Raw genomic sequence first — 23442 nt, forward strand, 5'->3', positions numbered from 1 at the left:
TTTGACCCTATTTAGAATAAAGTGAGTAATGAAGTAACACAGTAAACCAAAACTTTATTGAAAAGTTTGTCTTCCTTTTCAGCCAATCAGTTTTAAAGAAGTTCTAAAAGTAGCTTATTGAATTTTTAAAAGAGAAAATTAAAAAAAAAGATATTCTTTTAAATTACTAGTCATGCTCAAGTTATCTGTGTATTTTTGTCTATAGTTTATCCCATGTAAATAGACTGATAAAAGAAATATGAGTTCAACACACTTAAGCTTTTTATTTAGCAAGACAAGACAGGTTTCTTAAAAACAATAGATAACACTTCTATTATGTTCATGTCTCACATACAGAATTCTTCAAAACAGAAACAAATGCTTTTTATTTAAAATCAGGTAACATGTGCAAAAGGAAACAAACGAAGTAGTCAAAGTGTAATAAAAAGGTTAATTTCAAAGTTTTTTTTTTTTTTTTTAGGAAAAATTTAATCTCCTAGATGTTTAAGACGTTATTAAAAGATCTCCACATCAAGAGAATGATCAATCTCAAAGGTTTCTTCTGAATCTAATTTTCTTTCTCCTTGTCCTTCCTGGGAATCATCCAGAGAAGCCAACGCCTCATTTGTGTCACTTGCAAAAGTTTCTCGAGATGCATCATCATATTCTTGAAGATTAAGACCTTTAATAGCCTGCTTCATCTTTTTCCCCAAGACCTGTATTCTCCTTTTCTTAGCAGCTTTTTTATTTTCATATTCCTTTTGGTTTTCAACAAAGAAAATTTCCTTTGAAAAAGACACATGAATTTATTAAAATACATTATTTCTTTGGTTGCAATAGATTTCTAACTAGAAAAATAAAAGGGGAAAGCAACATTGAATTTTAAAGACAACTAATCTTGAGGAAAAAGAGCTTATTTCAAGTATTATCAATCACCTGAAATGAAAGCATAGGGGCTATCTATAGGTTTGATTATTTAGAAATTCCTCCAATATATAACAGACACATAACAATGCCATTCTGAAATTTCATTTCAATTATGTAGAGGGCCTGAACTTTGGAGAAGTATACTTGAAACAAAGTGTTATCTCAGTGGAATTGATGAGATAATGGTTCTCTAGTTCATATATATCTAATATGATATGATATAATCACTCTAGATTAGCTTATACTCAGTATACTGTAATGATGTAATTGTAATAGGGTATTTAAACTGAAGGCAAAGTCAGACTCAGATTGGATCAGACTATGACAGACAGACTGCATAAGAGACAATAAAGACTTTGGATTCTATTCTTGTCCATTCTTGTGAAGTCTATCCTGTTGAGACCAAGGCCCTTCAGGAGGACCTCCAGAAAGCTGGCCCGAATGTTACACACAATTATATCTTGGATGAAATCTTTGGCAATGATCAATAATATAAATACTTATTATAGGGAAAAATTTCAGTGCTTTGGAAAATCATGAGAATATACCTGCATGAATATGGGAGATATGTATATATATGTGTGTGTGTACACACACACACATAGACACAAACACACATTCCAGTGAGAATTCAATGTAAAAAAAATTACTTGAAGTTATTACAAAAACATTAGAAACATAGAATGAACTGAAAACAACAAAAATACTCATTAAAACCTTTTAAGCTATGCTAAAGGTAAGAATAAGATCACAACTGAGAGCATCATTACTTTTTAATGTGCTTTCCCTTCCCCCTCATCTCTCATTCAGAGACTATTTTTAGAACTAGAAAGCTTATCTTCTAGTTGAAATACAAACTAAATGAGGAAGATAGAAAAAGAGCAACACAATGCCCCCAATTATTTTAAGTCACCAAACCCAGAACTAATCTAAGGTACTTAGAACTGGATGTATGAGAGCCACTGTGAATGATCACTGAAGATATATACTGTAAAATCTGGGATGTGTAAAAACATGGACAATGGAGTCCTCAAACTGGTAAGGATGACTTAAGACTCCTAGAAAATTTTTACAATGTATTATATTAAAGATATAGTGTGAACATTTAAAAAAGGAAATAAATAATCACTAAGAACTAAATGGTTTCATCAAGAACAAGCTATGCCTAACTTGCCTATTTTCCTTTTTTTGTGAGATGACAAATTAAGAATATAAAAATCCCATATGAAAATTACAGGTCAATTAAAAGCTAAAATTTAAAATGTATAAATGTGAAATCTTATATGTAGGTCTTAAAAAAATAAAAAAAGGCAATGAGAACTGTGTGTCTCTAAGTAAGTCACCTAACCTTTCAGTGTCCCAGTCAATTTCTTTGAGATTATAAAGTTGTAGAACCGGTACATTAGTAGAACTATCTTAACTTCAGAGCTCCCTGTATCAATGTCCAAAAAAGACATTACAGAAATAAACAATATAAAATGGGGAGACACCAATAGACAAGAATTTACATGAAAGACTGGGGATTCAGTAAGTTTCACAGTCAAAGAGTCAATAATGTGACACGGCAGCTAAACAAAGATAAAATAATCTGAGGTTTCATTAAGGATGACACCATTTTTTTTTTTTTTTTTTAAACAATAAGGGAGGCAATAGTTCCATTGTGTCCTAGCCTGGTCAGATCATATCTGGAGTATTGACAGTTTGGGGGCCACATTATAAGAAGATCATTAAGTATTCAGAGAATGATGTAGATGATAAGGGACCATACTATGTAAAGATCAGTTGCAGGAACTGAGGATGTTTAGTCTATAGAGGAGATTAGGAGCTATGTGTAAGAAAAATGCAAGGGGATAAATTTTGGCTCAGTGTAAAGAAAAAGTTCCAAACAGATTTGTCCAAAATGGGATTCCCTAAAGGTTGGTTCAATGAAGTCTTTCAAACAAAGCCAACTATCAGGGAGATTATTATTCAAAGAAAGGTTGGATTATCCGATGACTTCTGAAGACTTTTCAATTTCAAAATTTTCATAATGTACCTCAAAATATATAAGTTAAGAGGAGTTGAGTAGAAAAATGGGAAATATTGAAAGTTTAGCATGGATTTGAGAGAGTTGAACAATTACTTCAAACAATCCAGTGTAGTAAATAAAATCTACACTCTCAAGTCACCCAAAATAATAAAACTACTCTGATTCAGGAACAAAGAGAATTAAAAAAAAAAAAAAAATTCCCCCCACTATACTATCCTGTCTGGTCTAAAAAAAAAGGATGACTTTGGAAGTATATGAAAAAAGGAACGAGATCCCCTAACATCAATGATCAATTTGAAGAAACAAAACTAGCACTGAAGAAACAAGAAAATAATTCAGGATATTTCAGGATAAGATAAAATATTGAAGAAAGTTTTAGTCAGATGTGAGCTACACTTTAGAAGACTGCTAGACTGAAAGAGTCTTTTTTCCATAAGCGAGAAAAAACTAATGGCAGAAAAGAATAGATTTGAAGCAGTAGTGGGAATTAAATTTGGAAGGGGAAATAGGGCCAAGAAAACAGTAGAGAAACTTGAAATTCATACAGAAAATTATAATCTTTACCTTAATTTGTTCCTCAGTGATACTTGGTGTGTTTTTCAGAAGATTCAGATAAACTCCACCTGGTGTTCTTCTTCTGCTACCATTCTACAAAAAGGAATATGAAAAACGTAATGTACTATGTGGTGATCCAATGGATACAGCACTGGGTCAGGAAGACCCAGGTTTAGATCTGGTTTTAGATATTCCTGGATGTGTGACCATAGCCACTTAACCTGTTTCTTTAGCTATAAAATCGGAATAACAATATCATCTATGAGGAGTGGAAGTAATGAGATAGTAAGTGCTTATCACAGTGCCTGTCACAGGTTACTACATGAATGCTTATTCCTTTCCCCTGCTGCTGACAGAATATTTCTTCACTGTTAATTTGATCAACAGTAATTCCTAGTGGTCAATCAGACCTTAATCAGTAGATTAAGTATATACTATATGCCAGGAACTGTGCAAAAAGCTTGCTAAAAGCAATAAACTGGGAAAACATTTTTACAGTCAAAGGTTCTGATAAAGGCCTCATTTCCAAAATATATAGAGAATTGACTCTATAAGAAATCAAGCCATTTTCCAATTGACAAATGGTCAAAGGATATGAACAGACAATTCTCAGATGAAGAAATTGAAACTATTTCCAGTCATATGAAAAGATGCTCCAAGTCATTATTAATCAGAGAAATGCAAATTAAGACAACTCTGAGATAGCACTACACACCTGTCAGACTGGCTAGAATGACAGGGAAAGATAATGCGGAATGTTGGAAGGGGTGTGGGAAAACAGGGATCTAATATATTGTTGGTGGAATTGTGAATACATCCAACCATTCTGGAGAGTGATTTTGAACTATGCTCAAAAAGTTATCAAACTGCATATGCTCTGATCCAGTAGTGTTACTACTGGGCTTATATCCCAAAGAGATCTTAAAGAAAGGAAAGGGACCTGTATGTGTAGGAATGTTTGTGGCAGCCCTCTTTGTAGTGGCCAGAAACTGGAAACTGAGTAGATGCCCATCAATTGGAGAATGGCTGAATAAATTGTGGTATATGAATATTATGGAATATTATTGTTTGGTAGAAAATGACCAACAGGATGATTTCAGAAAGGCCTGGAGAGACTTACACGAACTGATGCAGAGTGAAACTGAGCAGGGCCAGGAGATCATTATATACTTCAACAGCAGGACTATATGATGATCAATTCTGATGGATGTGGCCATCTTCAGCAATGAGATGAACCAAATCAGTTCCAATAGAGCAGTAATGAACTGAACCAGCTACATACACCCAGCTAAAGAACTCTGGGAGATGACTAAGAACCATTACATTGAATTCCCAATCCCTATATTTTTGCCTGCCTGCATTTTTGATTTCCTTCACAGGCTAATTGTACAATAATTCAGAGTCCGATTCTTTTTGTACAGCAAAATAACGGTTTGGACATGTATACTTATTGTGTATTTAATTTATATTTCAACATATTTAACATGTATTGGTCATCCTGCCATCTAGGGAAGGGGGTGGGGGGAAGGAGGGAAAAAAACTGAAACAAAAGGTTTGGCAATTGTCAATTCTGTAAAAGTACCCATGCATATAATTTGTAAATAAAAAGCTATTAAAAATGAAAAAAAAAAAAAAGCTTGCTAATACAAAGAAAAATAAAAGACTACTGTCCCTGCTCACAAAGATCTCAGAAGTCTAACAATGAAGAACAATGAAGTCCAACAAACTACATAGAAACTAGATCTATAAAGATAAATTCAGAATAGTCACAGAGGAAAGATACTAAGATTAAAGATGAGAGGGAAAAGTTTCTTTTAGCACTTGAACTAATTTTATTTTTTATTTTTTGCTGAGGCAATTGGAGTTAAGTGATTTGCCCAAGGTCACACAGCTAGGACATATTAATTGAGATCAAATTTGAATTAAGGTCCTCCTGACTTTAGAGTTGGTGATCTATCCATTGAGTCACCTAGCTGCCCCACTTGAGCTAAAATTTGAGGGAAATCGGGGAAAGTAGGAGGCTAGCATTCTGGTAACTTAATTGCCAATCCAATGATGTTTTCTCAATTCTCAATCTTCTTGACCTCGGCAGCCCCAGATACTGCCAATTACCTTTTCTCTGATACTTTCTCTCTGGTTTTGGAGCACTTATCTCTCCTGGTTTACCTCTTATCTGTATGACCATCCTCTTCAGTCTCCCTAATATTATTAGATCATCATTCATGTCATGCCCTCAAACCATGGGAGTCCCTCAAAATCTTGTTTTTGTTTTTTCTACTGCTTTTATACTATTTCTAACTTCTCTATTAGAGTCTTAATATTTTCTTAACTTCTCTATCACTGTTGAAGGTACCACCTCCCAGTCAACCAGGGAGGCAATCTAGATGTTATTCTTGATTCCTCTTTCATTTTCCATAGCCAATCTGTTGCCAAGGTCTACTGATTTTAGCTTTGTAAATTCTTTCACATCTAATCTTTTCTCAGATGTGACCACTACCATAGTACAGGCCCTCATTCCCTCACAGCTAGATTATTGTAATTTTCTGCTGATTGGCTTACCTGCCATAAATTTCTTCTCTCAAAGACCTATTTTCTACTCAGTTGCCAAGGTGATTTTTCCTAAGTACAGGTCTGACTATCAAATCGCTGTTTGCTCTACCCCCAATTCAATAAACTCCAGTGACTCACCACTGTTTCTAAGATCTAATATAAAATCCTGTCTGGCATTCAAAGCCCATTATGACCTGCTTCCACCCCTGTACCTCCCAGTCTTCTAACATCTTATTTACTCACCACTTACTCCTCAAGCCAGTGATACTGGCCTTTTTCACAAGACATTCTTCTAACTCCAAACATTTGCTATCTTCCATGCCTAGAATTTTCTCTTTGTTTCCTCCTCATTTCTGTTTTCCTCAAGTGTTGGCTAAAATCCCACCTTCAAAGAAAACTTTGCCAATTCCCCTTAATTATGGTGATTTCCCTCTTTTATCTCCAATTTATCTTACATATTACTTGTTTGTAGAACTGTTTTCATGTTTTTTTTTTTTTTTTTACCCAATCAGATTTGAGTTCCTTGAGAGAGGATTGTCTTTCAACTTTCTTTATGCCCCCAGTGCTATACAGCGTTGGACACTAAGCAGGCACTTAATAAATTTTTATTGGCTGACAAGAGCAGCTTGAACCAAAAGCACACAAATCCAGTCCAGATATTCCCTTTAGAATGCAGAGCCCAGTCTTAACAAAACAAGAATGCACCCTACCATAAAGAGTAATAACGATAGGGCAACTAGGGGGTGCAGTGAATAGAGGACAAGTCCTGAAATTAGGAGGGCCTGAGTTCAAATTTGGCCTCAGACACTTAACACTTCCTAGCTGTTCGACCCTGCGTAAGTCACTTAGCCCCAATTGCCTCAGCCAAAAAAAAAAAAAAAAAAAAAAAAAAAGAGGAGTTAATGATGACAGATGCATAAGACATGCTGAAGACTCCAAATCACCTACAAGCAAAACCTCAAAGAAAAACATATCATGAGTTCAAGTTAAATTAAAACTCCTAGAACAGATGAAGGAAAAGTTTGGAAAAAATTAAAGATCTTATAAAGCAAATGAGCTATAGTAGAAAAAAAATTAGAAAAGAAATTAAAATAGGACTAGTATGAAGAGAAGTATAGATCAACTATGATAGACTTGGTTCTTTTCAGTAGTTCAGTGATCCAAGGCAGTCCCAATAAATTTTGGATAGAAGGCACCATTCTCATCCAGAAAGTGAACTATGGAGACTGACTGTAAATCAACACATGTTATGTTCACGTTTTTTCCCTGTTGTTCTGACTTTTCCCTTTCAACACGACTCATGAAAATATGCAAAAAGCGAATGTACATGGGTAACAAAAACCAAAAAAAGATGCTTTACATGTAAATGGGGAAAAAAAAAGGAAAAAAGTATAGACTAATACTAGCAGCACACTTCCTCCAGAAATAAAAACAAACCAAAAAACAAACCAAAACAAAAAACCCAACAACAATAAACCCCCACACACAACAGACTAAGGACTGATCCAGAAATTCAAGGGGAAAAAAAATCATAGTAAGTCATTTTTTTTCAGTCCAGGTTGGCTTAATGAGACAGGAGTCTTAATAAAAAAGTGGAGACAGAGTCTGGGGTAAAAATGGAACACTCTTGAGACAGAAACTGAAAGAGGAGATATCTCAGGGTATCATAGCCTTATACAGAGTATGGAACAAGTGCTGACTGATAACCTTTTCATTTAATACCTAGTTCTAGGTCACTGATCCAGGGCAGACTAGGGAGAACATCTGTGCCAAAGGGTAAGGACTGTTTTCAGATACTGGGTGATGTACTGAATGAGGAACATGTTTAGAAATAAGCAGTTACTATGTGGCTGACACCAGGAACAGTCTTAGTTACAGCCTCTAGCCCAGTTTGAAGCCTGCACTGGAATAATCAGGGCAGAAATCCCAGACTAAAAGAGAACTTATAGTTCTATAGCTCTGAATCTGAAAAGAAGATTTTAAGAATCACTTTACAACTGTAAAGCCATTACCACCCCCACCCGACCCCAAAGTAACAAAACAAAACAGACCCTCGGCATCCACTCCTCTCCCCCAACTCAAAACAAAACAAGATAGCAACAACAAGAAACCTTTTTGAACTCTACTATCCCTGATAGAAATAGTCCTTTCTTCTCTTCCAAACTTCCAGAAAAAGCCATCTATACTCATTGTCTCCACTACTTACTCATCTTTTCAACATCTTGATATGTGAATTCTTACTTCATACTCAATTGAAAACTGCCCTCTCAAAACTATGTGATCTTGTTTTTCAATCCATAAAAATGCAACCTTTTTCTCAATCCACAAATTCAATCTGCAACATCTGACACTTTGACCAGTTTTTAATTTCACATTTTTGTCTAAGTTGATCAATGCTTAACTAATCACCTAATACTAATTCTAAAATGAATTCCAAATCAATGGTAAATAAATAATTGGAGGCAAAGTTTGTCCAAACAACACAAAGACAAATAGAGCAAACTGTTTATCTTACCATTATTAAAAGTCCACCGTTTTGTTCAACTTCTGCAGTTTCCATCAGAAGTTCAATTGCTTTTTTGTTCCCAATTATTTTTACTACTCGGGTTATCAGATCTTTCTTTGGTTCCTGAAGCCTACAAAAGGAGCAAATAAAGTAATATTAGCCTATTTGTTTTATAATGGTTGAAAAAGAATTCTCCTATATGTGAATTAACAGAAAATTACCTTGCATATTATCTTTTAAATTGTTTTTTTTTTTCAATTATCAAGCATTTATTTTTTTTTCTCTCTCCCACACCACCCCCTTAACAGTGGAAAGAAAGAAAAAGTAACTTGTAACAAATAAGTCAAACAAAACACATCCTCATATTGGCCACGTCCAATAATGTATGTTTCATTTTGCATTTTAGTCCATCACCTATGTCAGGAGGTGGGTAGCATTCTTCATCAGCAGTTTTCTAGAATCATCTTGCATATTATCTTAAAAGTATTTAAAAATAAACACAAATATTAGCTTCTTTTCAAACAAAATGTGGAAAGAAACTGAAATATTTCTAAAATCTCAATAACAAAGCCTCTTGGGGTGGCTATAAAATGATGAAACAATAACATATAACCTTTATTTCTAAAATTTTATGTTCATCTACTATAAATTTCTTCCCAATATTCTAGTTTTTTTTTCCCTAATATTACCACTGAAAACTGACAAATGATTTTTTGAATAGAAGAAAAGCATTACTAAAGAGCAAAAATTAGAATTATGACAAATGAAAATATAACAGTTTCCATGGATATGTTTTGAAAATAAAATGCTTTAATTAAAAAAATAGATAAACATGCTTCTGGATAATTATTAATCAATCATGACTAGCAAATAATAAAATTAGGTTAGTGGTCTTTTCAGAAGTCAAAGACTAACCTTGGAGGCCACACTAAATGCTTAAATATTATTGGAGAAAGAGTTGCTCTTGATGGGTGATTAATAATGAGAGCATGAATTTTGTAACAAGGTAGGCTTATTTATTTGGGGGGCTAGGGACACAGAAGAAATGTGGTTTTTTTTGGCAGAAGAAAGCATACAAGTTGAGTCATAAAGCAAGTCAGGAAAAGTAGAAGGAAGAGATTTAGACATAATAGACAAATACAAAAGCCCAGAGAGAGTGTGAGGAGCAGCATGTAGATTAACATAACATGGAAGTACATGGAAAGAAGAAGAATAATGATGGTGAAAGTACAAAGTGGATAAATTATGAAAAATTTTATTAGATAGTTTAGATTCTGGAGGTAATGGAATCAATAATGACTATGAAGGTCTTATGGACAAACTTGTGCTTTAGAAAAATCACTTTGGCAGTTGAACAGACTTAGAAAGCTATTGAATTAGTTTTTTATTATATTATATTATCTTTAATATAGCTGTGTGAACAGGGCATGAAAGAGGGCAGTAGTTGTAAGTAGGGCACGTACACTAGAGATGTGGTGAAGGTAGAAATGACAAGATATATTAACAGAATGGCTATGTGAAATGTGAGTGAGTTAAGGATGACATGAAGTTTTTCAGCTGAGTGAATAGGATGGTGGTAACAACAATAATAAGGAAATTAATAAGAAATTAAAAAGTAACAAGGAAAGATGAGAGAAAAATTCCATTTTGGACCATATTAAATTTGAGATTCTTAGATTTTATCCAGTTCACAATGTCCAAAAGGCACCAAAAGCACTTTAATGAGACTAGTATGAAAGAAAGACTTGGGACTATATATATATGCTTGTGCACATTTATGTCTGTTCAGAGACGTGGCAAAAATCTATAAAGAGATGAAAATTGAACTGAAGGAGTGATGAGACAAGCAAATAAGATAGTATAGAAGGAAAAGAGAAGAGGTCTCAGGGTACAAGAGATAAAAACTTAAATCCAATTACCTTCATTAACCTTTTGTTGTACATTAGATCAGCAAATAAGTATATGACCAAATTCACTGAATTCATAAAATATCTGACAAATGTCTGTTCAAAATTTTTTCCTGCTATGCCTTCCCTTAACATCGAGTTAAAAAAAAATAATCACACAATCATGTTCTTAAAAGGAAAATAATCACAATTCGCTTATTTAACATAAAGTCCCTTAAAATTCTAGACCAAAAAGGTAATTATACACACATCTGAATAGCTGGATGGCACAGTGGACAGAATGTTAACCTTGAAGTCTGGCAGACCAGAGTTCAAATTGGATCTTTGTTACTTACTATCTAGATGACCTAGGTAAGTCTTAGAACTATTTGAATTTTCTCATCAGTAAAATAAGCTAGAGAAGGAAATGGAAAACTACTCTTGTATCTTTACAACCCCAAATAGAGTCCTAAAGAGTTTGGCATAATTGAACAATACATATGCTTCTATTAGGCACATTTTTCTAGAGAAAAAAATCTAGGGATGGGATGACTGATTAGACTAATGTGAAGGAGTGATAACTAGTTAAGGACTTACCTGAAAGAAATTTCATCTGCTACTTTTTCTTCAGTATCCTCTTCTGTAATCTCATATCGACCTTTATAATTCATTTCTACTCTGTTCCCTAGTCTGTCTTTGATGGGTCGTTTCCGTTTCATATGACCTTGTCCATTTTCTTCTTCTTTTGGACTAGCTTTTTTATCCTCATGCATATATTCATCTAACTCTTTGTCCAATTTTCCAGTTTGTGATTCCCTCATTAACTTCTTAGCCAGCAAGTAATTATAAGTCTCTGACTGTCTGCTTTTGTCAATGTTGCCCTCCATTCCCAGTATACAGAGTTCATTAGCCACCGCATCTTGACTCTGTTCTTGTAGAACCGCACCCCATATATTGTTGATCTTCCTCCCTCCCAGAATATGCTGTTTCTGATGGTTCTGCACAAACTGAAATGGCTCTGGTTTGGGAAGAGCATTAAAACATTTCTGTCTCTTTCGTTTCCAAAGACAGTTGTCATCGTCTGAATCAGAAAAGCTTTCCTCACTCGATTCTACACCCTTAATAGTTCGATAATGTGATACTGGAGAGACTGCAATGCTGCTCTGGAAAGGCCTGAATGAAATATTGCCATCTGGTACTTTCTGTTAATAAATAAAACACAATCAATTTCATAAAATGTTAAAAAAAAAACACCCAACCCCAAATATAAAACAATATTGCTAAAGCAACATGTTTCCTCCCTAAGAAAAACCACCACAGCCTAGAATTATAAGGTGGGCTTGTCAGCTCTAATGAGAATTCTTGGTATATATTTTTAAAAACTGATGATGGCCTATTTGAAAATGAAAGGCTAACCAACGGCCATATGAACTAACCTATCCCTTGGAAATCCTCTTTTGTGTTTAAAAATTCTTTTTAGGCTAGTCTGTGTTAGACGAAAAATACTAAGTGAGCAGCATTCCTGGCTTTATTATATTTAATGCTATGCATCCATGAGAGCATTATTAGCTTTAAAAAAAAAAAATCACTGGTTAAGCTTAAATTTCCTGACCCTCTTGTATTAACTTAAAAAACCCCCCAAACCAAACTAGACCCACATTAAAACTTTACTATTTTGTAAGCCATTTATATCCCAGCTGGCAAAATATCTGATAAGATAGTATTATGTTACTGATAAGTAACATAAAGAAATCATTTTTTAAATAATAGCTTCTAGTTTCTGAAATACATGCAAAAATAAGTTTTCAACATTACCCTGAAAACCTTGCGTTCCAAATTTTTCTCCCTACCTCCTCCCCTAGATACTAAGTAATCCAACCTAAAACACAATGTATTTAACAAGCAAAAGCGAGCGTACAGAATTTCTTCGGGCAAGTCATCTGCTTGAGTTGCAGAAGTACAAGCTTCTCTCCACTCTCAAGAACCTTAAAACATACTTAGTTCAGTTATTAAGACTTCAAACAGTACAAATTAAGGGCCGAAAAGTGCGGTGTAGAAAGAAAAAAATCGATCCTGCCAAACAAACTCCGTAAAGCCTAAGGAGCGGATCTGCTTTAGAGAACTACGCAGAAGTGAATCTGTTATTTCGACAACGGAGGTAACTCAAACAAGGGGAGTCACGGAATAGATGCAGTTTGGCATCTTTCCTGAAAGCAATCAGCCTAACGGTGGTCTATGGTCCTAGGAGGTTAAAGGGGCTTCCACCCAGCCCTGGAAATAACATCTTCCCGACTTGAAGACGCCACTCGTTATACATAACGCTGCTCGTCTCCTAGAACGTGCAGAATCAACGCTACTTGATTGACTGGCGCGCAGATTCTGCAGGGCCCGGCTCTCCCCTCCCCCGAGCCTGGCAGAGAGGCGGAGGTAACAAGGTGACGCACCCCCCTCCCTCTCATTCCTCACCAGCTGCGGGGGCTGCAAGGGCTGGTCGCCATTCGTTACCGTGTCCGTCATGTCAGAATCCGAGTCGGAGAGCTCTCCGTCTTCCATCCCCCGAACTTCAAGCGCCATTTTTCCCTCGTAAGAGAAACAGTATCAGCGAGCACTTCCGGAAGTCCGGCAGGAAGTAGTTCCGCCGCGTCCAGTTCCTTTTCCTCCTTTCTTACTGCGGGGGATGCGGAGCGAAGGGGCTGGGTTGGCGCCCATTCTTCGCTCCTCCCCTCTCCGCCCCGCCCCCGCCCCGCCCCCGTCCCGCCCCCGTCCCGCCCCGCCCCCGTCCCTTTCAGGCCACACCCCACGCTTTGGGTAACAGTTCTGGCTGCCCCGAGATGTTCCAGACTATCCTGTGAAATTTGTGATCTTTGTAGTAAAACGCGACGTGCGTTTCTTTTTTTCTTTTTTTTTTTGGAAGGACTCTTTATTTTTTAATAATTATTATTATTATTATAGTAACTTTTTATCGACAGAACCCATGCCAGGGTAATTTTTTACAACATTATCCCTTGCACTCACTTCTGTTCCGATTTTTCCCTCCCACCCTCCAGCCCCTTCCCTAGATGGCAAGCAGTCCTATATATGTTAAATAGATTACAGTAGATCCTGGCTACAATATATGTGTGTAGAACCGAACAGTTCTCTTGTTGCACAGGAAAAATTGGATTCAGAAGATAAAAATAACCCGGGAAGAAAAACAAAAATGCAAACAGTTTACATTCATTTCCCAGTGTTTTTTTCTTTGGGTGTAGCTGCTTCTGTCCATCATTGATCAATTGAAACTGAATTAGATCTCTTTATCAAAGAAATCCACTTCCATCAGATTACATCTTCATACAGTATCATTGCTGAAGTATATAATGATCTCCTGGTTCTGCTCATTTCACTTAGCATCAGTTCATGTAATTCTCTCCAAGCCTCTCTGTATTCATCCTGCTGGTCATTTCTTACAGAACAATAATATTCCATAACATTCATATACCACAATTTACCCAACCATTCTCCAATTGATGGGCATCCATTCATTTTCCAGTTTCAAGCCACTACAAACAGGGCTGCCACAAACATTTTGGCACATACAGGTCCCTTTCCCTTCTTTAGTATCTCCTTGGGGTATAAGCCCAGTAGAAAGAAACACTCATGCTTTTCTTTTTAAACAAAGCCCACCACGGCGTACTTTTTAGCAGAGCTGGCCAGTGCTAAATTCGCCTGATAATTCCCCGCCACCACGCACATTTTACTGCAGAGGAAAACTCTTCCTTAATGTTTGAGTAACTATTCCCAAAGACAGGTTAGTTAAGGAAAGTGCCAGGACCCAATTCTATATAAAAAATATGGACTAATAAATGATGAGTGAGCTAGATTTGTCATTGTATCATAGGGTGATAAGTTTTTGAGACCAAAATGAGACTTTGAAGTGCGTTCTCCCTTCCTGTCCTTTTGCAGATTATTTACTTGAAAGAGATGAGGTGAGATCTTTCAAGACAGTTGTGAAAATCGAGTAAGGCTTCCATCTATTTCAAAGTTTGAGTAGGCCTGAAGGACTTTAAACATCAAGTCAAGGGCATACTTAAGTTCCCTCCCTGCTATCCCCTAAGGGCATACTTAAATCCCCTTGTTATCCTCCTATGACATCAGTGTTAGGTCAAATATGGGCAACTATGTACTTATTGGTCAAGTTCAATTTCTTGGGTAGTTCCCGAGTTTAGAATGTAAGATCCTCAGCCAATAAGGATGAGGGTCAGTGGTGGGAGGGGGTATTTGCGTTAGGGATAAAAAGTGTTGACCCTGCCCCCTACAGTGCTTCCTCCCTTCAATTGTCTGCCCTATGGGTGGGACTCCCGATTCTCGAGAACGTATAATAAACTTGGCTTTGCTTCTAGATATCTCTCCAGCTTTTTTTTTTTACTAAATGCTGTACCACACATACTCAAGATCATCCAAGTAGTGTCTGTTTATGGACTTCTTATCTTACTTGGCTCTCTTTGTCTCGCCCATCCCCATGATTTTAGTTATTACTTTTGTGTAGATGAATTCGAAAATCTATATCCGCTACTCTAACCTCCCATTTCCAATTGCCTACTTTCATACATTGGATTTCACGCTGCCTAGCAACCAATTAATCATTCATTAAAACATTTTTTTTTAATGTGCCAAGAACTGTGTTAGGCACTGGGGATTCAAATAGAATAAATTAAATACTCCCTACTCGCAAAGGGGAATACAAAGATATGTGTGTGTGTGTGTGTGTGTGTGTGTGTGTGTGTGTGTGTGTATGTACAGATAACTAAATTGCAGATCCTGCAATTAGGAAATAATTTTTCTGTGCACAAATCTGACCTCAGATATCTTGGGCATGTCACTTAATCTAGTTTACTTCAGTTTTCTCAACTATAAAATGAACTGGAGAAGGAAATGGCAAGCCATTCCAGTATTTCTGTCAAGAAAACTCCAAATGCAGACATAATTCAACAACAAAGTGTGTACAGAATTAATACAAAGAAAATAAGTAAAAATTTTAAAAAGTAAATATAAGGTAGTAGAAGAAGCAGGGCACTAGAAATTGATGGAAGGCCTTTTTTCTTCTTCAGGATCTTCCTTTGAAGATGAACCTCTGTCTTACCTATTCCTATATTATCTTTTTATTATCTTTTTCCATCGCTGGCTCTTTTTTTTTTTTTTTTTTTTTTTTTTTTTTTTAGCAAATTGTTGGTGCAATGACCTCTAAGTGTGGGGGTGCCTCTGCCCTCAGGTCTTTCAGTTCTTCTCTCTGGCCAGGAACTGAAAAGTAATGCTTGAGTTTTGTTTTTGAAGGAAGAGATTGGTTCCCTTTCTTATATATTTGAATACTTATTCAATTTGAATACTTATACATTTGAATACTTATTCAAGGAGGGCATGGAGGGTAGCAAGAGCAAAAAGCAAAGAAGCTGAGAGATGGAAAGTTGTGTGAAAGGAACAAAGAAAAGATCAGTTTGGCCAAATAGAAGAGTGAGAAAAGAAAGCCATAAAGTGAACTCCTTTTTTCTCCTACATCTGTTTCTTTCTCAAAGTTCAGTACTTTCTCCCAGTCTCCTAATTATTTTTGATTCTGTTTTCTCTTATCCCATACATTTTTTCTGTAACAAGTCCTGCCATTTCTCTCTCTACAGTTTTTCTCACTTAATCCCAACCTATTTCCAGCTCTATTAGGTAGGGAAAAAAACAAAGGTCTGTTCCTCTTATTTCACTCCCTACCCCAAGTTCACTCCAAGTTAAAAGTGGCTAAAATTTCTTTATATTTTTTACATTTTAGTCAGATTTTTTGCCAATCCCATTATCAAGTGTGACTGAGAAATTCTTGGCTGGTTTAATTATTGACAGAGGTGGGTAGAAATTTGAGCAGAACTAGTGAACCTTTTAAATCAATGTTATCAAAGTCAAAGAGAAATGATTTTGACAGATTGCATGTTCACTTAGAAAACCTAAAATTATGGGCTTCCCAGAGTTTGACACTGTTTTAGATTGTAGAGGTTCCTAATCTTTTAGCTGTTGTGGACCTCTGGCGGTCTGATGAAGCCTTTAGTATCCTAAGAATATTTTAAAATACATAAAATAAAATACATAGTACTATAGAAGAAATCCATTACACTGAAATAAAAGTGATTTGTTGTTTTTTCACCATATAAGACATCCTGAAATTTATACATACAATCCTCTCAGGCAAAAATAAGTGCCCCCAAAATAAGAGAGCCTAAATGCACAGAGATAAATTTATGTATTCTCTAGCTTTAAAATAAATCCTTGAGGCAAATGCCAGTGGAGTACAGAAAGGATCAGGCTCTGTTGGGGTGCTCATACTCAACAGACCATTACAGTCACAAATAAAATTCTCATCAATCCATTAGATTTAGAAGCCAGATCTTTCACCCTCCCCCTACAATGTCCTCTACTCCATATCAACACTATAGGTGGATCTTCACCTCTATTTTTGCACAAGCAAAACCAGTATAGTTAAAATTAGAAGAGAAGCAGGTAAATGGGGAACTGGTAGAAGTCTCTTCTTAGATGGGGAATGATGAGGTTTAGATTTGGGAAACCCAAATGAAATTAGGGTTTCTGGTGGTCAGGGAGTTAAATGACGTCTAGTGGCAGATTTGGGGTTCAGGGAATCAAATAGAGCTCCCCTACAACTCCTTGGGATTCAGCACAAGGGTAGGGAGTTTTGGGAACTCCCTTCTGGTGGTGCAGAAGTTCTCTGTAAAGGAATTTACAGACCCGAAAACCTAGATTGATAAAAGAGGTTTATTATGGGGATTGGAAGCATAAAGTCTGGTTAGGGAAATAGGTGAGGATAAAGAGAGGATGGCACTGGAAAAGAATATTATTCCAGTGGGCAGATCTATGGAAAATGGAACTTTGCAGTGAGAATGCAGTTCTCATTGGAGAGAAAGTGGGCAGTAGTAGTAAAGGGAACTACCAAGGCCCATCTGTCAAGACCTTAATTGATGGAAGCTCATTATATTGCTTGTTGTGGTGGGGATTTGTTGGAATCTTTACTAAAGTGTTAAGACATTTCTTTACAAAGTGTTAAAGACATTGGAGTTAATTTAATCTTAGAGTTATTTTGGGTCAGAACTTGAAACAAGAAAGTGGAACTGATTGAACAATGCTTGTGTTCACACCTTTAGAGAGCTCATAAGTATCTAAGTACTCAGTGGAGTTCACACAAGAATTCAGGGCTGGCTTAGTCTGAATTCACATCTCCCTTAGAACCAGAGAGCACTCTGGGAGATAACCCAGAATCCCTCTCCCTCCAGAAAGCGGAGTTACCCTTTGGGAGATGATATATATGGAGGGAGCTCTTGGAGCTAGGAAGAATTTCTTTGGAACATCAACAGGGCTCTGAGACAGAACACTCTGGAAGAAAAGACTACTCGCCACAGACTGGAGATTGAGAAGGCAAGAGTTGGAGCTGGCTGGAGGCTGAAGAAAGCAGAGGAAGAAGCCAAGGAAAAAGCTGCAAGATCTCTTGGAGCCAGGCAGAGAGTAGGCCTCAACTAACCAGGGTAATTTGGAAGGAGAAATAAACGTTTGCATTTTTACCAGCTGGCTGCAATTTTGGAGTAATTATTTATTTCAACTGATACTAAGGCTGACTCCAGGAAAAAAGGCTGACTCCAGGAAAACCTCCGCAGGGATTGGGAAACCCGAGCAGATCATCAGATTGGGGGCTGGGACAGCTGGAGCAGAGCAGAAACGGTGGGCCTGGGAGAGCCTAAATTGGCTCAGATCCAGTGGGGGCTGGGACAATCCCAGATCTCCTATTGGAATTCAAAGGGGTGCTTTTGACCAGGATTTATGAATCAAAGGCCCTGGCTTCCTGAATTTATAAGGTATCAGCCAGGAGGGGTTGGGAATCTGAAAGGAATCACAAATCAATAGGAAATACACTTTCTTAAAGGGACCACAACCTACTTTAGGGAACTGATTCAAATGTATAAGAACCTTCAGAGGATTCTGAGAAGATGGCAGAGTAGGTCAGAAAATTCCAAGCTCTGGAGATTCCAATCCTCCCCCCTCCCAAATAAGACAATATTATACCTCAGAGTGAAAGTAGAATTGTAAAAACAGGTAAGAGTTGGGGCAAAAGAGTGGTGTTCTTAGAACAATAGGAGAAGATCTGTAGAAAGATACCAGGTTGGAGGTTTCCCTCCTTTACTCCCAAAGTATAAACACCTCCAGGCTAGTGCTTCTGAAAAGTAAGCATTGAGCCCTGAGTTTAGCTGAGTTGGGAAATAGCCTACGCTGCAGACATAGGAATTTCTTCCTCCCAAATAGTATGGTGAGTTGGGTGTCTAAGTAGGGAAATATTGAGGGAACCTCTGTTGATAAGGAATGCCAGGCCCAGCTGTACTGCTGAGACCTGGGTAAGAAGGAAGTAGCACAAACCCAGTGAGCACAGAAGCCTTGGGGCAGTCACTACTGGGTGTGGGTACTTAAGGAAGGGTAAAGTTTTTGTTTTCAGTTTCTGGACAGAGGGGAGAGCTGAAAGAAGACATGAAGCCACAGGCACCCCCATACCCCAGGACTAAAACTGATTACACCTACAATTTGCTACAAATAAAAAAAAGAGAGAGAAGGCAATGGAAAAAGAACTGAACCATAGAAACTTACTATAGGAAGAGGGAAAACAGGAGTTCATCTTTAGAGGAAGATACTAAAGAAGACAAAGCCTCTCTTATCCCAATGAGTAACATTAAATGGTCATCTGGTGAAAATGAATTCATAGGAGAACTCAAAAAATACTTTAAAAATCAAATGGGATTGAGAAAAAATAAAAAAAAACTAAGATTAATTTAAGAAAAACAAGATTATGGAAAGAAAGTCAGCTAAATAGAAAAGAAGCTCCAGAATCTTAAGGAAGAATATGACTCCTTGAAAACTAGAATTGGGCAAGAGAAAGCTAGCAAAATTATAAAAGAGCAAGAAATAATAAAACAAAATATAAAGAATAAAAAAAAGAAGAGAATGTGAGGTATTTCATAAGAAAAAAAAAAACACCTGGAGAACAGATCAAGAAGAAAAAAGACTAATTTAAAAATACTCAATAATGACAAACTGTCTATATTTTTATACGTGGAAAAGTAAACTATTACGTCCAAGATTCTCATTAGCAATTGTGTAATTTGAAGGAAAGACTGGGGTGGAGTTGAGAATGACGTGATCCTAAAAAGCAAAACAACACAGTAAAAGGTAAAAAAAAGTAATGATGTTATAGGAATGAGGTACAAGAGCAATAACTGACTCAGGAATTGAATGGGGGAAGGAAAGCTGATAGTTATGTAATCCTATTTATACTGGGAATAGATTAAAGAAAGAATAATATATATATATGCCTAGAAGGGTATCAATGTCTTCTAAATTTATAAAGAAACAAGAGAATAGGATAAAGGAATGGGTATAGAAGGATGTGTTGTTGATTAATGTGAAAAGGATAATAAGAGAGGGAAAGAATGGGGAGAGGATAAGGGAGGCATTCTTGAAGGGATTTAATAGCAATAGTAATAGTGAGGCTATATACTGGTAGTAGTAAAGGAGGGGAGTCATCAGGGATAGGACATGAATATAATAATGATCAAGAGTGGAATTTGTTAGGAAAAAAAAACAGGGATTTTTAAAAAGTTAAAACTAAAATAGATTTAATCAAAAGAGAAAAATAGGGAAACTACACTAAATTCTGATAGCAGTGTTATCAAAATTGTTTTAGATTAAAATAATTCGGTAGTATAAGGTTGGAATATTGCTGTGATGTAGGAAATGATGAGCTGGTAAATTTAAAAAAATGTGCAAAGATTTAGATTCATGAATGATGTTATTTACCTTCAGAGAAACAGAGGTGTACTAAGTTAAGTGCACAATAGGTAGAATGGTAGGACTAAAGTTTAAATATGGGCTTTATATGCTTACTAACTATGTGATGCTGGACAAGTCATTTAACCCTATGCATCTCTGTTTCATCTGTAAAATGAGCTGGAGAAGGAAAATGGCAAACTAATCCAGTATCTTTATCAAGAAAACCCCAATGTGTTCTAACAAAGAGTTGTATATGACTGAAAAAGCAATAATATCATTACAGGACTGCCAGAATAAAGTACATAAGAGTTTAAAGGTTATTAATATTAATTTACTTATTTTACATATTTTAAAAATATTCAATCCAAGCTTTTAATTGCTCACTATGTATAGGACATTGTGGTAAATGCTAGGAATTCAAAGGCAAAAACTGATTATCTCTGTCCTCAGCTTATTGGGGGAATGTAAAGGTTATACAAATAAATAAATAGAGGCATACCATGTTACATAAAATGGCTTTACGAGGGAGAAAAGACTGAGGAAGTAAATGGGGGATAAGGAAGATCTCCTATAGGATATGGAAATTAAGAAGCTCGAAATTCTAGAAGGTAAAGATGACAATCTGGTGGATACTATGAAAAGGTCCACAGAAGAGAGAGAGAATTCTGTTTATTGGGAACACCTACGATTTGGTGTGAGTAGAATGGAGAATGTCTGTAACTCTATACAGATCTTGGATAAATTTTCTCAATGACTACTATTAAACTAAAGAGGAATCTCTTAAGTATTATATTGGAAAAAGTCATGCCACTGGGTGTTTCAACGGTTATATTGAATTTCCATTTTCAAGTGTCTTGTTATGCAAGGACTATATGCAGAAGCTTGTGACTAGTACTGAGGCGAGAATGTTTTAGAAATACTTCATTTTATGGCTTGAAAATTTCTGATTCCCAATTTCTGGGAATGTCAAGACTGGGATACCTATTATCTACACCTCCTTCTGAACCTTTCTTCTTCATTATCTTCCTTCTGAAGCTCAAAGAAGTAGAGAAGGAATAGAGATATTGTGATTCGAGTTGAAAAGGAGAATCATTATGTGCTTAACCATAAATTGAGAGTAAAGGAATGATTCTTGTCTGTGTTAATGTTACAGTTAAATAAAATTTAAAAACAAAGTATTACAATCAAGAAAAAAAGAATCCAACCCTTTTGGAAACTACTAGTGGCTTCCTAGCTTTGACAAAATTCCACTTCATGTGAGCTATACTCTTGAAGTCTTGGTCATGGACTATTGCTGTATAGCTGTGGCCCACTCTTTGTGACCATAGATCAGAGTGGTTTGCCATTTCCTTCTCCATTTGTTAAGACAAACAGGATAAAGTGACTTGCCCAGAGACACACAGTAAGTATCTGAGGTTAAATTTGAATTCACGACTTCCTTACTCCAGACCCAGCACTCTATTTGCTTTCTGGTCATAGATACCTATGTAGAACTAAAAGACTACTACCAAAACACTACTACCCAGCAGCTACCATGAACTACTTGCTGCCATTACTATTCTTTATTTTAATTTTTGCTCTAATATGTCTGTAATGTGACTCAATTCATAGCCTTGATTTAGAAATGACTAATCAGTAATGACCATCTTATTTTCATTTTTGTGATATTCAGTGTGTGCCATGTATTCATGCAATAACTAATTTCTGTTCCCAAAGAACAGATGATAGATTTATTTAGAATTAAATTAGTCTAAGACTGTTATTTTACAGACCAGCATAGGTCTAATACTTCTTCCATGTGATAGCATTTTAAATATTTGAATGTAGCTATCATGTTCCCACTGAATTTTCTCTCCTGAAAATGAAATACTCTTAATTTCTAGATATGATAGAGATTCAAGAGCCTTTCTATTCTCACTGTTCTCTACCTTATCAATAATTTTTCTAAAAGACAGTATGGTATAGAGGGGCAGAGCCAAGATGGTGGAGAGGACATGGTTCTTTCTGACTTCTTCCCACAACTCCCAGACTAATTACCAAATCCAGCCTCTGAATTAGTTCTGGACTGGCAAATCCATGAATATTGAAAGTGCAACAAATTACTAGCAGAAGATAATTTCAAAGATCGCCAGAAAAGGTCTGTTTCAGTCAGGGAGGGAGGTAGCAGGCCAAGCACAGACACTAGTGCAGGTTGTGCAGACCCAGGGTGGTGGGAAGTCTGAGCTGTGGTTGGCAACCAGTTGCTCAGCAGAGAAGTTATAAAACATCCAAGACAAATACAGAAGGTCAGTAATGTACCCCTAAACACCAGAATCTCACAGGACCTGGCCACCTACCACCAGGAGTGAGGCAGCATGGACTTAATGCAGTTGCTGCCACTTGTTGAGGAAGCTTGAACAATCTCCCTTGCCATAAAAGCAGACCTAAACTTTTTTTTTAATGAGTAAAAAAGCAAAAAGAGTGCTGAACTTAGATAGTTTTTATGGTGAAAGAGAACAGATTTCAAACCCTGAGGAGACTAAAAGCAGACTGTCTCCAGATGAAGCCCCAAAAGATGATATAAATTGGTCTCCATCACACAAGGCTCTCCTAGAAGAAATTTAAAAATTCTTAAAAGAGAGTTAGAAGAAAAATGGGGAAAGGTAATGAGAACTTTATAAGAGGATTTGGAAAAAGCAACACAAATTATCTGAAGAAAGCTCACTACAAAATAGATTTAGTGAAATGGAAAAAGCATACAAAATCTTAAAAGATAGCTTTGACAAAATGGAAAAAGAAAACAACTCCCTGAAAAACAGAATTTGTGAAATGGAAAAACAATCCATAGAACAAAACAATTTATTTGGGAGTTCAATTGGACAAATGCAAAAATAAGTAAAAAAAAAAAAAAAAAGTAAATAAAATGGTTCACTGAGAATCAGAACTGAACAAATGGAAATGAATGACTTAATAAGACATCAAGAATCAGTCAAGCAAAAGAAAAAAAAAAATGAAAAAATAGGAAAAAATGTAAAATACCGACTTGGGAAAACAACTGATCTAGAAAACAGATCTAGGAGAGACAATCTAAGGATTGGTGGATTTCCTGAAACCATGATGAAAAAAAGAGCCTTGACACTATTTTTGAGGAAATCATCAAAGAGAACTGACCTGATATTTTAGAATCAGAAGATAAAATA

At 36.2% G+C, this 23442-nt stretch overlaps 1 protein-coding gene across 2 annotated transcripts; it reads right to left on the reverse strand.

Annotated features, from left to right (window-relative positions):
• Positions 1–237: 237 nt before the first annotated feature.
• Positions 238–13091, reverse strand: PHAX (phosphorylated adaptor for RNA export). 2 transcript variants are annotated; one of them, XM_003759503.3, is made up of 5 exons: positions 12899–13091; positions 11030–11634; positions 8556–8676; positions 3500–3583; positions 238–764 (listed from the first exon to the last, which is right to left on the reverse strand). In XM_003759503.3, the coding sequence occupies exons 1-5, from the start codon at positions 13004–13006 to the stop codon at positions 495–497; spliced, it is 1188 nt and encodes a 395-aa protein (XP_003759551.1). In that variant the 5' UTR covers positions 13007–13091; the 3' UTR covers positions 238–494. The 2 variants fall into 2 exon arrangements, with proteins under 2 accessions (XP_003759551.1, XP_012396591.1); XM_012541137.3 differs by having other exon boundaries at positions 12938–13068.
• Between the last annotated feature and the right edge of the window lie 10351 nt (positions 13092–23442).

Source organism: Sarcophilus harrisii, chromosome 1 (genome assembly GCF_902635505.1).
Source record: "Sarcophilus harrisii chromosome 1, mSarHar1.11, whole genome shotgun sequence".
In the NCBI taxonomy this organism is placed as follows: domain Eukaryota; kingdom Metazoa; phylum Chordata; class Mammalia; order Dasyuromorphia; family Dasyuridae; genus Sarcophilus; species Sarcophilus harrisii.

Coding starts and splice junctions, on each gene's coding strand:
- PHAX (XM_003759503.3), bottom strand. CDS start 13,006: ATGGCGCTTGAAGTTCGGGGGATGGAAGACGGAGAGCTCTCCGACTCG. Junction 8,677..11,029: donor GCAGATGAAATTTCTTTCAG/GTAAGTCCTTAA, acceptor CTCCTTTTGTAG/GCTTCAGGAACCAAAGAAAG. Junction 765..3,499: donor TCACTGAGGAACAAATTAAG/GTAAAGATTATA, acceptor TCTTTTTCAAAG/GAAATTTTCTTTGTTGAAAA.